The 15238-nt window shown below is 33.5% G+C and overlaps 1 protein-coding gene and 1 long non-coding RNA gene across 3 annotated transcripts in view; one reads left to right on the top strand and one right to left on the bottom strand.

The window, feature by feature from the left end:
• Positions 1 to 11577, top strand: part of LOC126742232 (serine/threonine-protein kinase NLK) — a 112352-nt gene extending 100775 nt beyond the window's left edge. The window contains 2 exon segments of the mRNA XM_050448858.1: positions 4600 to 4628; positions 4631 to 11577. Of these exon segments, the coding sequence (XP_050304815.1) occupies positions 4600 to 4628; positions 4631 to 4665 (64 nt within the window). The 3' untranslated portion in view covers positions 4666 to 11577.
• LOC126742237 (uncharacterized) overlaps positions 1 to 15238 on the bottom strand; it is a 263438-nt gene that overhangs the window by 231954 nt on the left and 16246 nt on the right. The gene's annotated exons all lie outside the window — the stretch shown is intronic.

The raw sequence follows: 15238 nt of genomic DNA, 5'->3' as shown, positions 1-15238 counted from the left end.
TGCCTGCGTTAATGTTGTTTATATGCACAAAGGCACATTTATATGGAATTACCTCAAATTTTATAGTAATTTCTACTTTTAAAAAATTAATAATAAAAAAAACAACAAATACTACTCCTCTAGCTTTTATGCAAGCTTTTATATGTATTAGTATTCTTCTTATTAAATTATCAATATCCTCCTAGGGTTCCCATTCTTGAATAAGTTGAGTGTTTCTCCAGGATTATCCTGATGAGCTCTTACTAGTATTTTGACCTGTTCCCATGAATTTTCAAAGGGATTTAAGTCCGATGACACGGCAAAACAATGAAGGTCATTTGCCAGAAAACGAATTTTAAAGTTTAAAGAGTAAATTTGAAATTATATAATTCAAATTTTAAATCAAAATGTTCTTCAACGGGTTACCGTTTATCATTGAAAACGACAAAATTATTCTTAGACTGTTATGTTTTTTCAATTTTTTTTATTTTCTATCATTTGATCGAAAGTACACACAAAAAATGACAAAAACGTTGTATGTCATTAAAAAAATAACAAAAATGATGGAAGTCAAAAATAAATTTTTTTGACCACCACAAGTCAAGTAGATAATACTACGAACTATTACTACACCAAGGTAAATACAAATAAACATTAATAGTAAGAAATTTACGTCATAAAAATAGGAACTATCTCTTCTATTTTATTTTCTTCTTAGCGCAGCTTTTACTTTTTGTCTACAGTTTTTCGTTCTATTTGCTTCTCAACTCTTAATCCTTTACTTGTTGCCTTGTGAGTAAGTCTCTGGAAAAAATGTTTGGCAGCGTCACCACAAAACTGCTTCAGTTGTTGCAAGTCTTTCCACTTTTCCAGACTAATTGGCAACAAATCTGAAAAAAAAAAGTAATCAAGAAAAGCTAGTAGGTATAAACATAAATTTATTACCTGTATAACTTCTGTCGGGCAAAAAAAATTCTTAGGTTCCTGCTATATCATCAGTTGGGACAATAGCGATGCTACGAATCACAGAAGTTTCGAAGGGTCCATTGTAGTTTGTTCTAAATGAAATATATTGAGGATGAATGGCTTCACACACTTTGTTTTAAAACTTGGCGAAAGAAATTGAGTCCATTGGCGAATTAAGGACTGATCTACTTCTATGACTTTAAATGGGCTAGGTTTTGTGCGGGCTCTCCTAAATTCGTCCAACCAATCTTCAACAGTTTTAGCTCTGGTCCGCTGGTTAATGAGTCCTATATTCATGTCACACTCCAAATAAGAATGGCCTCTTATTGGGAAAATCATTTTTATGCTGTCAAGTCTTCGTGTGGAAATAACTACGTAATGAATGAATGAATTTAAAAAGATTATAGTTTTTATTTTGACCTCCACATGAGTCGCAAAATATTCCTCTGATCCCTTAGCTGCGATATTTTCGGGGTAACAATAAAAATAGGAGTCGGCAGTAGACAGCACGTGAATATTAAACGAACAGAAAGTAAGTTGTCGTTTATAATATACATCGTTGGTTGTAATGTTTGGTATAGGGAGGTTTTTTTCGGAAATTCATCGCTATTGCTTCGAACTCTTTACTCTTCATACTTTTCTTTCTTCCTTCTTTTTTACGATCATTTTTTTACGTTCATGTTCTATTTCCTTTTTTTTTGAGTTCTTGAAGAATTTTCGCATCAATTTCTGACGTGGTTGTGTCGTTTTTAATCTTCAATAATGCTGTTTTTTCTGCAGTATATTTATAGCAAATACTGCAGGTATCACTGCGCGGATATCCAAATTTGATATTGAACTCATTATTAAAAACTTTGCGATAAAATTCATATAGACAACATTTTTTCAAAACTTGAAATTTTGTTTCTCCGGAGTATCTTTAAAATGTTTGGAACTCCTGGAATTAATTTGTGTAAAATTTGAATTTGCTTCCAAGAAAACCAGTGATACTCAAAAGTTTCTAAACAATTTGGGACCTCTAAAATGTTTTTTTTTTTTGTATTCTTTTTCTGAAACGCTGAACATTACAGAAAATCGAAGACTTAAATTTTTGGAACCTCTGGAAAAGTTAAAAATTGGAATATTTTTTTTTTTTTTAATTTAATAAAAGATGGCGGTGGTCAAGGGAGGCCAACTTTAAAATTTCGATGAAAAAATCAGAAGTACTAAAAAGTTTTTTAAAAATTTGAATTTTTGAAAATTTGAAAAACGGGGACAGGCGTTTAAATTTGATTTAAAAAGAAACCAGCGGTCTTTAAACATTTGGGAATTTAAAATTGAAATATTTGGATTTTTTTTTAGAAAAATCAATGGCACTTAAAAGTTTCTAGACGATTTGGGACCACAGAAACGTTAGTATTTTTTTACCAAAAAACATTTTTGGTACCTCTGGAAAAATTTAAATTTAAAATTTATTTAAACGGTAACAAAAGAATAAGGTGGTCTAAAAAGCTCAACTTTCGAATGCTATTGTGAAAACCAGCGGTACTGAAACTTTTTTTTGCCAAAATTTAATGTTTTATTTCGAAAAAGTAGAGAGGACAAATTAAGAATTTTTTACCCAAGCAAATCGAACACTTTCAAATATTTAGGACCTCTGGAAAAATTAAAATTTGAAAATCAGCGCATGTCAAACGTTAAGTAATATGAATTTTTATTTCAAGAAAATTAGCAGAGAGTCCAGTAGTTATCAAATGTTAATTCGAAGAGAAGGTATTCTGTTTTTAAAGCGATAGTTGGGGAAAAAGGGTCAATTTTCGATTGTTTTTATGGTAAAATCAGTTCTTTTATATAAAATGTTTGAAACCTCTGGTATAAGAGAATTCTTCTTAGAGACACCTTGGAAAGTGTCTATATTAGCAACCGCCCAAAAGCACCTACAACGTTTTTGCTGTGTTTTGCATCGACTTTCAGCGTTTTTGTCGTGTAAGCTTCAAATTGTAATTCCTTCGATGTCAACATAATCTCAATATAATATGATAATATAGATACAAGGTGTTTGAAAAATAAACGCAGATATTTCAATGGGAGATTTCTTATAAAAAAATATTAGAAAAAGTTTTTATAACCATGGGTCGGGTAATGCGCAGTTTTCAAGATACAGGGTGATATTTTTTTTTATATTAATTTTTTTAATAATATTAATTATTTTTCTAGAACTGACACTTGTCAATATTAAACCTCCATGCAGAAATGATATTTTGTTTTCCAAGGCACCTGTTACCAAAAATTAATAAACCAATTTTGTCCAATGGCATGCAATAAAACAGTATTTCTTATAAGTGAGATATGAAAAAAATAAAGAGGCAAAAAAGTTGTTTTTGTAAATACCTAATCAAACAACAAATATTAAAGTTTAAAAAAAAGCAGTAGCGTACATTTTTTTGCCAATAATATTGGCTAATAATGTCCCCCGGGACGCTGCTGGACCTTATAATTTTAATCTAATTAGGGCTAAATTAGCCTCTTAATAAAACAAGCAATACTGCCAAATTTCAGAGTAAATATTTTTGTTTAAATTAATAAAAAAATAATATTTTAAAAAAATGTATCACCCTGTATCTTGAAAACTGTGCATTTCCGGACCCATGTTTATAGAACCTTTTTCTCATATTTTATTACAAGGAATCACCCATTGAAATACATCCGTCGATTTTTCGAACACCCTGTATATATAAATAAATAATATAATATATAAATCATATTAGTTTGGTTATGTGTATGAGGGGTTTTAAATTTTTATCTATAAAAAATAGGACGGAAATTACATTAGGTTTTCCAGCATTTACAAAATGGATTGTAAATAATATATATGTATGTGTTTTGTCTTATAATGTATAATGTTCATCAGGTTTTTCCTAGTATTAGTATACAAATTTATTGGACATGTTGCTACTACAGGCAATTTTATTCATAAAATAAACTTTAAAATTATGTCGAAAATAAATACATAAGCAAATAAATTCGTTCTACTTACATGAGGAGTCTGATAAAAAGAATCTATTCCTCGCAAATTTCGGATAATTAGGACGATAATTGTACCTATTAAAAAAAACCGGTTCAATAACATTTAATTTTTATTTGCTTCAATAGCTTCTCTTTGTTTTTTAATTATGGCATTTTAATATGGCATCGATTTTTCGACCAGAGATGAACACTTATATTTATGTTTATGTATAAAAATAGTGAAATGGTTTCTCAAAAAAATCTGTTCACTGGACTTAAATTACTTATACTTTTCCAAGCATCTTCTGGAAGGTCAATTACATTCAATTGGACAAAATTCATTAGGTCCATTGGATTCCTCCTAAAATTAATGTGTCCATTCACAAACATTTCAACTGAGGATGGAAGATGTGTGATGTCTGGGATGCACGTTATTTAAATACTAACTTTGTAGATATTGAGTCTAACTATAATTTTTGGTGAACAAAGTCTAGCAACTAAGTTTCTCTTAAATTAAAAATGCAACATTAGTTTTAATTATATGCTCACCAAATTACCTCTTATAATACACAATTTAACTAACAGCAACAAAATAAACTCATTGACGCATGCAATTTGAGTGTTTTTTTTTTCGTTAAAATCCGAAATATTTATTTCTGTTTGTTGCAGTTCGACGGTGGCGCATCCTTCGGAACTGCCCCCCTCGCCCCACCAGTGGGACTGACCAAGGGGTGACAAGAATGCCAAAAGATAACGCCAACGTCACCCCCATCACCACTCCGACACGCCTTTATATAAATCTCTCTATTTTTTGTTAATACACGTTTCCTACTTGACCACGTTGCTATCGGAGATTACCAGGAATCAAGATTCGGCTTGACGTGTGTGGTCTATTGTAAATTATAATAGTAATAGTAGTACATAGAGAAAACACCAAATATTTTTTTTATTCAGGGATTCTATGCAATGCAATGGACAAGAAAGAGACAATCGCGCGCTGCAACTTTTTTTTTTTTTTTAATTAATTAGTGTGTTTGTGTCGTTTTGTGTATATTTTACTCGCTCACTTTCTAATTAATTTTTATTGTCTTGAGGTTATAAAGTGACTTGGTCGAAAATGAATTAGTTTTATAGTACCGAGCTAGTGATACTCACCAACTCCACCTCACCTCCCTCTAAATGTGTAATATTTAGTGAAGCTCATAATAGTTGTCCCCCTCCATGTTAGATATGTAAGCAACGGATATAATTTTTGAGGTCGTCACGATGTCGCGTCAATGTTTATTATTAGAAAATGGAAAAAAAATCAAAAAATTGTAAAAAAGGCGCCTAAAGCATCTACATTATGTGTAATAATAATAATAATAATAATAATAATGCTCGTATTATGAATTACTCTAGGAAGGATTTTTATTAATTCCACTGGGCCTGACATATTTTTTTTAAACCTTCCTGCACTAATCCATAATTTAGATCTAAAAAATTGGTGATGCTTAATTTTTAAGAGGTTATAACGAGAGTGTAGATAAATGTGTACAGATATCACTGCCTTGTAGTAGATTAGATAGTAAACAAAGTAAGTTTAGATTTTATGAGACTGACGATGATGATCTGGCTTAAAAATTCAATTATGATATATATAGTCGTGCCTTAAAAATATTATTTGTTCATTTTTCTACAATTGTTATCAAACCATCTTTGTGTGACCAGAGGCTTGTCGAGTTAAATCGCCAGGCAATTCTTAATAATAAACTCTCTTAAATGGTTTTATATACATATATATGGTAACGTGCAACCTTTGGGTGAAAGAGATCTAGTTTGGCAACTTTTCTAAAAAATGGCCACCTAAAGTTATGATAGACAAAGGCTTAATTTTAACGAGAACAGTATATCGATACCGAAGTAGTGAATTTTCCGAAGTATGGAAAAATAGGGTCTAGCTTCGACACTAAAAAGTGAGGAAACGGTCCTAAAAAAAAGATGCTTTTATAGTTAGGTTGGGTTTCTAATTAATTCCAGGTACAATTTAAATGCAAATGAGAGTGTTTCACCATCAGACACAAAATAGGTATTCCATAAAAGGAGCATACTTGTGGTATTTTTTTCCTGGATTGGCCCAATTTCTTCATGCCATTTGTAGGGAATAAATTTCTTTTTATATCATGAAAATTGCCCAATAAGTTATCAAGATATGAGACTTTTAGACGAGTGAGTGATTCTTGGTTCTGAGATGGATTGTCATATTTAAGAAATAATTATTTATGTGACTTATTGAGTTTAGAAGTAGATTTTCTTGGAGAATTATTTTACCTATCCGAAAGGAACAAATTAATTGTATTATGAAACAAATTCGAGAAATATTTGTATTATTCCAGGCACTAACAACGAGGAACAGCCCAAAGATACTCTTGATAAATAAAACAGTTGGTATAGGGATTTATATCCAATAACCTCAAACTCAGGACATCTTGATCGACAGAAATGTCTCTAACTCAAAGGGTTTTTGAGGTACAAAAGACGTTGTGGTATGAAAATTTTCAGTAAGAAACGGGGTTTCTTTGACCATAACCCTTCGAAAAATATTCTAATTATTGCGTAAAAATGTTCTTAATAGTCAATAATTGCTGAGCAAAAATATGTCCTTACTTAAACCTCCTTGATTACCACAATCGTTTAGTTATAACCACGTTTTTGCCCTCAAATCCATCTTCAGGGACTCCTTAATATTAGTGTAAAAAATAATGGAAATATTCCAAGTTAGTCCGGAGTTATACCCAAAAATGTCTTCAAAATAATGAAGATTTTAATACAACATTTATATTTCAAAAATGGAAATCAAATTTGGGAACTCTAGGACCTTGATCGACAAAAATGCCTCTAAGTCAAAAGGTTCTTGAGGTACAAAAAACGTTTTGGTATAAAATTTTTGGGCAAGAAGCGCCCTTTCTTTGCCCAGATCCCTTTTAAGAATATTCCAATTAGTTCATAAAAATATTTCCAGGAATGGTGAAAATGTACTCAGAAACTTGCTGGCCCAACCGGAACTACTATAATTATCCAAATTCTTAATCCAGAACTACGCTTTTATACTTAAATATATCCTCAAGGATTGCTTTATATGGCCTAAAATGACTTACCCTAAACAAAAGCTTCCACAAAACTTAGGAATATTTATTGATGACCATTCATTTCAAATTCAGTGAGTTTGTTAGTTTATGCCAGTTCCCATGGAAGGCACAAAGCTTTAATTTTTTTCACTTTAAAATATTGATGCCAAATTTAAAAAAAAATGTGCAGTATGTCATTTTAGGCTTATACATGGGCAAAATGACATACACCTTTTTATAGAAAATGTTGCAAATAAAAAAGGTAGAAATATTGAAAAAACCTTTATTATAAAATACAAAAATATAATGCTTTAGTCACTTACGAAAAAACAAATGCCTATTCAGTTACAAAGTTCGCAAGTAAAAAACTTAGTGCGACGGGAGACCCCTGCGCATTCTGCGTGACTCCACTTTTTACATTTTTGACACCGCAGCCAAAGCTCTGGGAATAAAGGCTGTTGCAACAGATACACGCGGCATCTTCATCATCGTCTTCAACCTCAGCAAATGGATCTTGATTTTTTTCTTCATCATCGGTTTACAATTTGACCTTTAACCTGGTTACGTTTTGCACGTCGCTCCAAGACTAAACGTTTCTCTTCTTCTTTCGCCTTGAGTTCTTCCATGTTAGGTGTAGATGTTAGCACAACCGTTCCCTGTCTTTTCCGATTTGTTCGTTTAAAAGATGCTGATACCTTGGGTATTGGAATGATGCTTTCCACGGAAACCCGGCTACTGTCTAGTATATTATCTTCTTCTTCATTTGGAGTTATATGGGATGGTCCAGGTCTGTCCCTGTCGGCTTGTGATGGTGGAGGGGATGTGTTTAGATGAGGTCCTTGGTGGCCTCGTGTTTGTAATTCGGGATCACTTTTGTTTAGGGATGGCGATTGCTAATGACGCAGCGAACATCCAGTCGGGAAAAACATTGGCGTTAAACGGATGGATTCCTGTTTTTTTGAACCCACTAACGGCATTTTCCATAGTTGCACTGCGTTCATAGGCTTCAGAAAATAGCTTTCCTACTTAAAAAGGAGATACAGTGCGACCTGGATTATACTTGAGCCGCTTTGTAATCGTTTGATTATAATAGGCAGATAGAGGGCCAAAAAATGACACATCCAGGGGTTGTAATCGGTGTGTGCAGTGCGGAGGAAAGCAAATCATTAGACACCATTTTCTTTAGCCAACGTAATAACTTCCAATTGTTTGTGGCTGACGTGACCATCAAGCAGTAAGAGGGTTTTGTTATTTTGAGATGAATGTGTAAACTTTATAAAATGTTTCAGCCACTTACAAAACAGGTCGCCTGTGATCCAGCCCGATTCTTGACACAAGCCCAATGTCCCAGCTGGTGCGTCATCAATTAACTCTGGCTTCCATTTTTTTCGAGAAAAAATCAGAGCCGGTGGCACAAAATTACCTATTGGATTCATAGCACAAACTACAGAAGTGTGTGCCCCCCGTTCTGCACTTGTAATGGCACCAACCTGATGCTTTCTTCCCTTTGTGGCCATAATTCTTTGCGGACGTTGAACCGTAGAAAGCGCAGACTCGTCAACATTGTAGTATACGGTCAAAGGTTATGTTATGTTCCGCTACTGTATGTTCCAATAAATTGAAAAATTTTTCAACTTGCGGCTTATTGAAGCTCAAGTGGCTTCCGGTGCTCTGAGTGAAATGTCAGGATTGCGCCCCCTAAAGCCCACAAGCCAATCCCAGCCAGCCTTTTTCTTAATCCTGTTAAATCTATGGGGTTACTTCTTCCTTTCAGCTAATTCAAATGCCAATTGCCTGACCTCTGTTGTGTTCAGGCCAAACATGCATGTTTCCAATTTCTTAATATGTTGCACTATCTCGCGTTCAAGTTCTGTAGAAAATGTAGGTCCATAACGACCCAAGCCTTTTTGAGAACCTTTTATTCTTTTATTTTTATCCTGTGCCCGTATCCGTCTAAGGGTTGCTTGCGGTACACCATATCTTTTAGACGCCGCCAACCAGCCCAGATCACCGTTTTGGAATGCTTTAATAGCTTCGCTCATGCTTGCCTCACCCCAATTTTGACGCGTCGATTTACGCGTATACTTTCCAACCATATTATCTGAAATCATAAAAACATAGGTATAGGTTTCAGCCTAATGCCTATGTCGTTTTACACCAACACTGTGTATGTCATTTTACCCAAAGAATAAGTGTGTTAGAAATGACCCAAATACTTATTAAAAACACAAAAAAACCGGGGTTAAATCACATCAAAATAAAGAAAAAAGTCAATTTTTTTACCTGGATTAACCGTACTTAGGCTTATTGTACCTCATCAAGTGATATCGAGAAATTAGGAAACCACAGAACAATGTTTTCAGGTTCGGAAAAAGTTTTTTTCGGTATTTCTTAAAAACACGTGTATTCTGCCCCGCAGAGTAGACTCGACTGAGGTCACAGCTGCCACGTCTCAAATTAGAGAAGTGGCCGATATGCCATTTTACCCTAGTATGTCATTTTAGGCTAGTTTCCCCTACTAGTGTAAAAAAATTAGGAAAATATTACAAGTAGCTTCGAAGTCATTTGCCATCTGTTTCAAAGGCCTGAAATTTGAACATTTATTCAACCCATGTATATTTATGCAATAACACACCGAAGTACTTGACATATTTTATTTTCACATTGACAGCTACGTTATTTACTACAGTTTCCCATTGTAATTTCCGTAAGTGTTTTTCTGGTTTAGGTTAAAAGGTATAAATGTGGTTTTCTCTAATCTAAGGAAGAGTAAGCCAGTACCTCATTTTTATCAATGCCAGCTCAGTGTTAGTAATAGTATATTTCCATTTTTCTTTCTTATAAAATAAGTCTTCTAGAAAGTACTGCACATGGCAATTTGAAAGGGAGCAGACAAAGAAAAGGAGATTTAAAGCAAAAGAAGTAATTGGATTAATAGGTAATAGTTGCTTATTCCAAAACCGTTCTTTCTGGACTTCTGGACTCAGTATCTAGAACCTAGAGGAGCATGAACACAAGAGAAGATGTGTGTTTATCCTGCTTAGTGCCAAAAGAAAAATGAAGACTTATAATATCAAATTGAGGATAGAAAAATGCACAAATCTAAAAAAATTCACTTCCAACGTTATTTACCAAAATAGCGTCTCCACTATCCGAACAAAAAAATCGGACTTCAAAATTAGATGCTTTCTCTGATCGTGGAACATTCTCTTTTATGAATGTCAAAATTTCCTCTTCCACCATCTGAATACTGTTAAATATCACACTTTTCAAGACTTTTCTCATAATTTTAAATGTGATTTTCAGAAAACTAGACCTTTACCATAAAATTTTTAAGAGAACCGTTTTCAATAAAAAAACAACCTAAATGTAGCCGACATGTAGAGTCTATGCATCAACGTGCAACTTCTTCAACAAAAACTTTCTTGGATTAAGAAAGATTTATTTTTGCAAAGTTGCTTGGTGTTGAATAGCCTCGGGCCACGTTTACTATTAGTCCATAGAATTTCACTTCAAATTACCCTTGATAATTTCTAAATTCATAATGTGTTCATAACAAGTTCAACTGAACACATTCAAAACTTTACTTGTCTACTAGTTCGTATTTTAACCCAAAATTCTGTTGTTTACAGTAAGATTTGTCCCAGACCTACCAAATTCTATGGTAACCTTTTATTTTATTTATAATCTCTTATTTTAATTAAAAAAAAACGAAAACTAACCAGTTTTTAACAAAAAAAAACAAACTATTCAAAGTTCATCATCGATCAGTATGCTAGTAAACGGTTTAAGACTTTTTTTTTAATTTAAAGATAAAGACTGTGAATAGCTATTAAATATGTATAATGTGCAGCTCTGTTTATGACCCGATAGAAAAAACACTAAAAAAAAAATGCCAACCTTCTTCATCCCCATCAAAGTAGTTTTAGTGTTCTTAGGTGTGGTTTCTATATGTGTGCAATTATGGTAAATAGAGACTGTAATTAGTGAATTTTTATTAAACACGGTGACGATGATGATGATTTTTTTTAGGTTCAAATGTACATATTTAATGTGTAGAGTTGCGGTCAGAAATAATATTATCTACGAGGGAACTTATAAATGTAATATTATTTCTAGCCCTAGCTGCATTATTAGCGAATTTTCTGTTTTAAGTCTGTGGTTTTAATTGTAAGGTGAACTTTTGTGTACAAAAATTTGTAATTTTAGCAACGACTGCTGATAATTCTGCCAAAATGCTGCAATAAATTGGCAAACCATTATTGTTTTTGTATATAGATGAGTGCCTCTTTTATTCTATATATTTTTTAAACCGTTTTAAGGGCGGACGCAGTAAAGCGGCTACCCTCCTTTCTTTTTGGTTCTCACACTTTTTTAAGATTTTTGTAATTATATTCCATTGAATTTTCCAGCGATCTCAGTAACAGACATGTAAATATTCGAAGTGTATTTCTTTGTTTTTTTTTTTCAATTTAATGGTCAGTTAAACGAGTTTACTTATAAGTCTATAATACGAAAATAAACAACAGAATGTACAAATTATGAGTTTTTTTTTAATATCCCATCCTTGATCCTATTATACGCGAAAACACGTTTGCGGTATTCAATTTTTGTCTATGAACAAATCTACAGAAGACCATCCAAACGACTTGTGATTATGCACGGTACCATTGGTATAATGTCAACTGAATGACCAAAATGATGGTGTTGTATGCTATTGGAGTCTGATGAATTAAAGTAAATTTCATAGTAAAGGAAATTTTTGTAGGTAACTAGAATCAAGGAAAATTTTAAAATATAGGGGTTTATATGAAAATAACTAGGGGTTTGTAATTCCTTGTACAGGGTTATCCATTTTATGCTTGGGAAGTAAAGTTACATAAAACACACAAGATATTCAGATGGAGACGAAATTTTTGAATCATTTCGTTATATGTGAAACACAATATCATTTAAATCCACCGCGGGACCTCTGACAAACTTCAATCCTTTTAAGAAAATTTCAATCACTTTTCGGCACATTTCAGGTGATATCTCGGCTAGAATTTCACGAATGTTGGCTTTAAGTTGTTGAAGAGTTTGAGGGTTATTGGCGTAGACACGATCTTTCGTGTAGCCCTACAAAAAAATCCAAAAGTGTGAGATCACAGGATCTTGGGGGCCAGTAGATATCACCTAATCTTGAAATAAAACGTCCTGGAAACTTCTCTTGCAAAAGAGCTCGGTTGGCCTGTGTTGTATGACTTCTGGCCCCGTCCTGTTGAAACCACTTGTCTTCCAGATCTTCTTCGATTTCATTCCAAAAATAATTGATCAACATGCTTCCATACCGCTCAAAGTTTACTGTTAAGGCTCTCCCACGATTGTTTTCAAAAAAATACAGACCAATGACACCACCAGACCATAATGCTCACCATAAGCGGTCCACACACCTTGATGTATGCTGCGATGCAGGCATCGACTCTTATGTTTCATGAAACTTGCATCAGTTGCATAAGCGCCCACTCAATCGAAACCTGTTACGATGCCTGAATCGACTCGTATCGAATGTTCATGAAACACAAAGACAGTTGGGTGAAGTTCTTTGTCAAAAAAAAAGAGTATTATAGAGTAAGTTATTGAAGGAGCTAAAAGTACATGAGCCAGCGGACTATACGAAATTCGCCACCGAATTGAAAAAGTGAATACGATAATGAGGGAGTCCATTACTACAGAAGAAAGACTGGCTGTAACGCTGAGATATTTAGCTACTGGTAATAGCTATGAAGATTTAAAATTCCTGAAACGTGTACTGCTATATACGAGGAATGATCAAAGGAAGGATACTTAAAGGTAAATAAACACAATAAATTATATCTATTTATTTATTTATTATAGACATATTAAAGCACAACTTAAAACGATTGCTTATTAAAATGCAAGAATTCATTAATTTGAAACGGTTGTGGTTCAGTTGTATCATGAAGTTGAAATGAAATTGTATCATTTATTGTTTCAAGATTAGTATATTTAGGTGTAATAACTGTATTTAAAGATTTATTATTTTTACGAGATTGCCATTATTATTGGCTTGATGTTGGTATGTATTAAACCCCAGACTTTGTTTAATAGAAACCGTCGTATCTTCATTGAGCTTATTTAATTTGACATAATAAATAACATCACTCATTAATTTTTCTACAAAAATAAGTCGATCAGGGGATATGGACCTTAAATCAAATGCCATTTTTTTGCCCATAGCAACATGTTGTAGGAAGATTATGATTGTTAGATAAATTATTGTAATTTGTCAAAGTTTTAGTTGCGATATTGAGAGAAATTCCTTTTCTTGGGGAATCGTGAAGTACTTGTAGACTGAATGCTTGATATGTCTGTGTCTGATGAATCATTGAATTCTGTTAACTCTGCATTTTCTTCAGTGTCCTGAAATTAAAACTCGTTGATTTTGTTTTAGTTTCCAAAGAGCGAAGAGGAATGGAAATCGAATTTAAGGAAAGATGGAACTTTGATACATGCTGTGGTGCGCTAGACGGTAAACACATTAATATAATGAAGCCTCATAACAGTGGTTCATACTATTCTAATTATAAAGGCAAATTTAGCATCGTATTAGCAGTTGTTAATGCAAATTACAAATTCATAATGGTCCACACCGGTATTAATGGTCGGATTTCCGATGGAGGGGTTTTGCAAGAAACTACATCTTATGAAAAACTGATAAATGACAAATTACATCTGCCGCATCCTGAAACTCCCAGTGGAACACAATTTAGCTTGCCTTATACTTTTGTAGGAGATGAAGCTTTTCCGCTGCTTGAAAACCTAATAAAGCCGTATGCTCAAAAAAACCTAACAAAGGAAGAAAGGATATTTAATTATAGATTAAGTCGAGCACGGAGAATCCTAGAAAATGCTTTTGGTATAATGGCTAGCCGGTTTCGTATATTCCATACAGATATTGCTATTGACATTGAAAAGGTTGATGCTTTAGTTTTAGCATGTGCTCTTCATAACTTCCTTAGACGTAACTCATCTACAACTTATTCGTCAAGATCTTCATATGACCAAGAAGATACTGAAACTGGAGAAGTAATACCTGGAGAATAGCGACAAGATAAAAAATCCTTTAACACCACTAAAACGTACTCCGAGAGCAGCAACTGCGCGAGCAAAAAAAATAAGAGATGAATACAAAATATACTTCAATACTAACAGCACTGTAGCTTTCCCTGGTTTGACTCGAACTTATTATAACGAAGAACAATAAAGAGTTTTATAAATAAGTTAAAATAAATATAAAATAAAGGACTAGATAAGTTACAATAATTGAAAATCATATCTTTCATTTAGGTCGAGATACATATATAGGAATTCTCATTGAATAGGAATTGACATTTCATTAAAAAACTATACTTTTTGTCGTACCTTGTATATGCAGAATTACCAAAAATTTAATTACGGATTTCCCCTGTGCACATATATATTTTTTTTTAATAGGAAATAAAAATGTTGCAGGGGGTGGTACTAAGTTCTTCATATGCATGGTTTCTTATGTTTCTATCTGAATACTCTTTAGCCTTTGTATTCCAAAGACACGGATGCCGATGATAAATGTTTATAAACTCTTCCCAAAATTGACGATCACTTTTCATCATGGAATTTAACACACACAATCAAATACAAACGAAACTCAATGACGCGGGAAAATAAATAAATATTTTCTCTCTCTTCGCATCGACGCAATTCTATACACGCTGAAACTTGCATCAGCATCACCGACTCGGCGTCGTGGCTCGCCGACCAAAATGGGATTCCAGACCCTGCATCGCTGCAAGCCGCAACTGATGCCAAATACGTGATTCAGTAAAGCACACACTGCAACTGGCATCATGGAACATAAGAGTCGATACCTGCATCGCAGCATACATCAAGGTATGTGGGCCGCAATACAGTCACTTTTTCGGGATGCAAAGGCCTTTCTTTAATCACCTGAGGATTTTCAAAACGCCATATGCGGCAATTCTGTTTATTTACGTAGCCGCACAGCCTAAAATGAGCCTCATCACTGAAGAAAATTCTGCTCGAAAAATGAGCATTAGCACCCAATTTGCGAATATTCTGCGTTGTCCATCGTCTGTAGGCTTAAATTTTTGAGTGAGTTGGACTTTGTACGGATGGAGCTGTAAATCCAAATGCAAAAC

The sequence above is a fragment of the Anthonomus grandis genome, chromosome 11, assembly GCF_022605725.1.
Source record: "Anthonomus grandis grandis chromosome 11, icAntGran1.3, whole genome shotgun sequence".
In the NCBI taxonomy this organism is placed as follows: Eukaryota; Metazoa; Arthropoda; class Insecta; order Coleoptera; family Curculionidae; genus Anthonomus; species Anthonomus grandis.
This window is presented reverse-complemented; position numbering and strand designations above follow the sequence as displayed.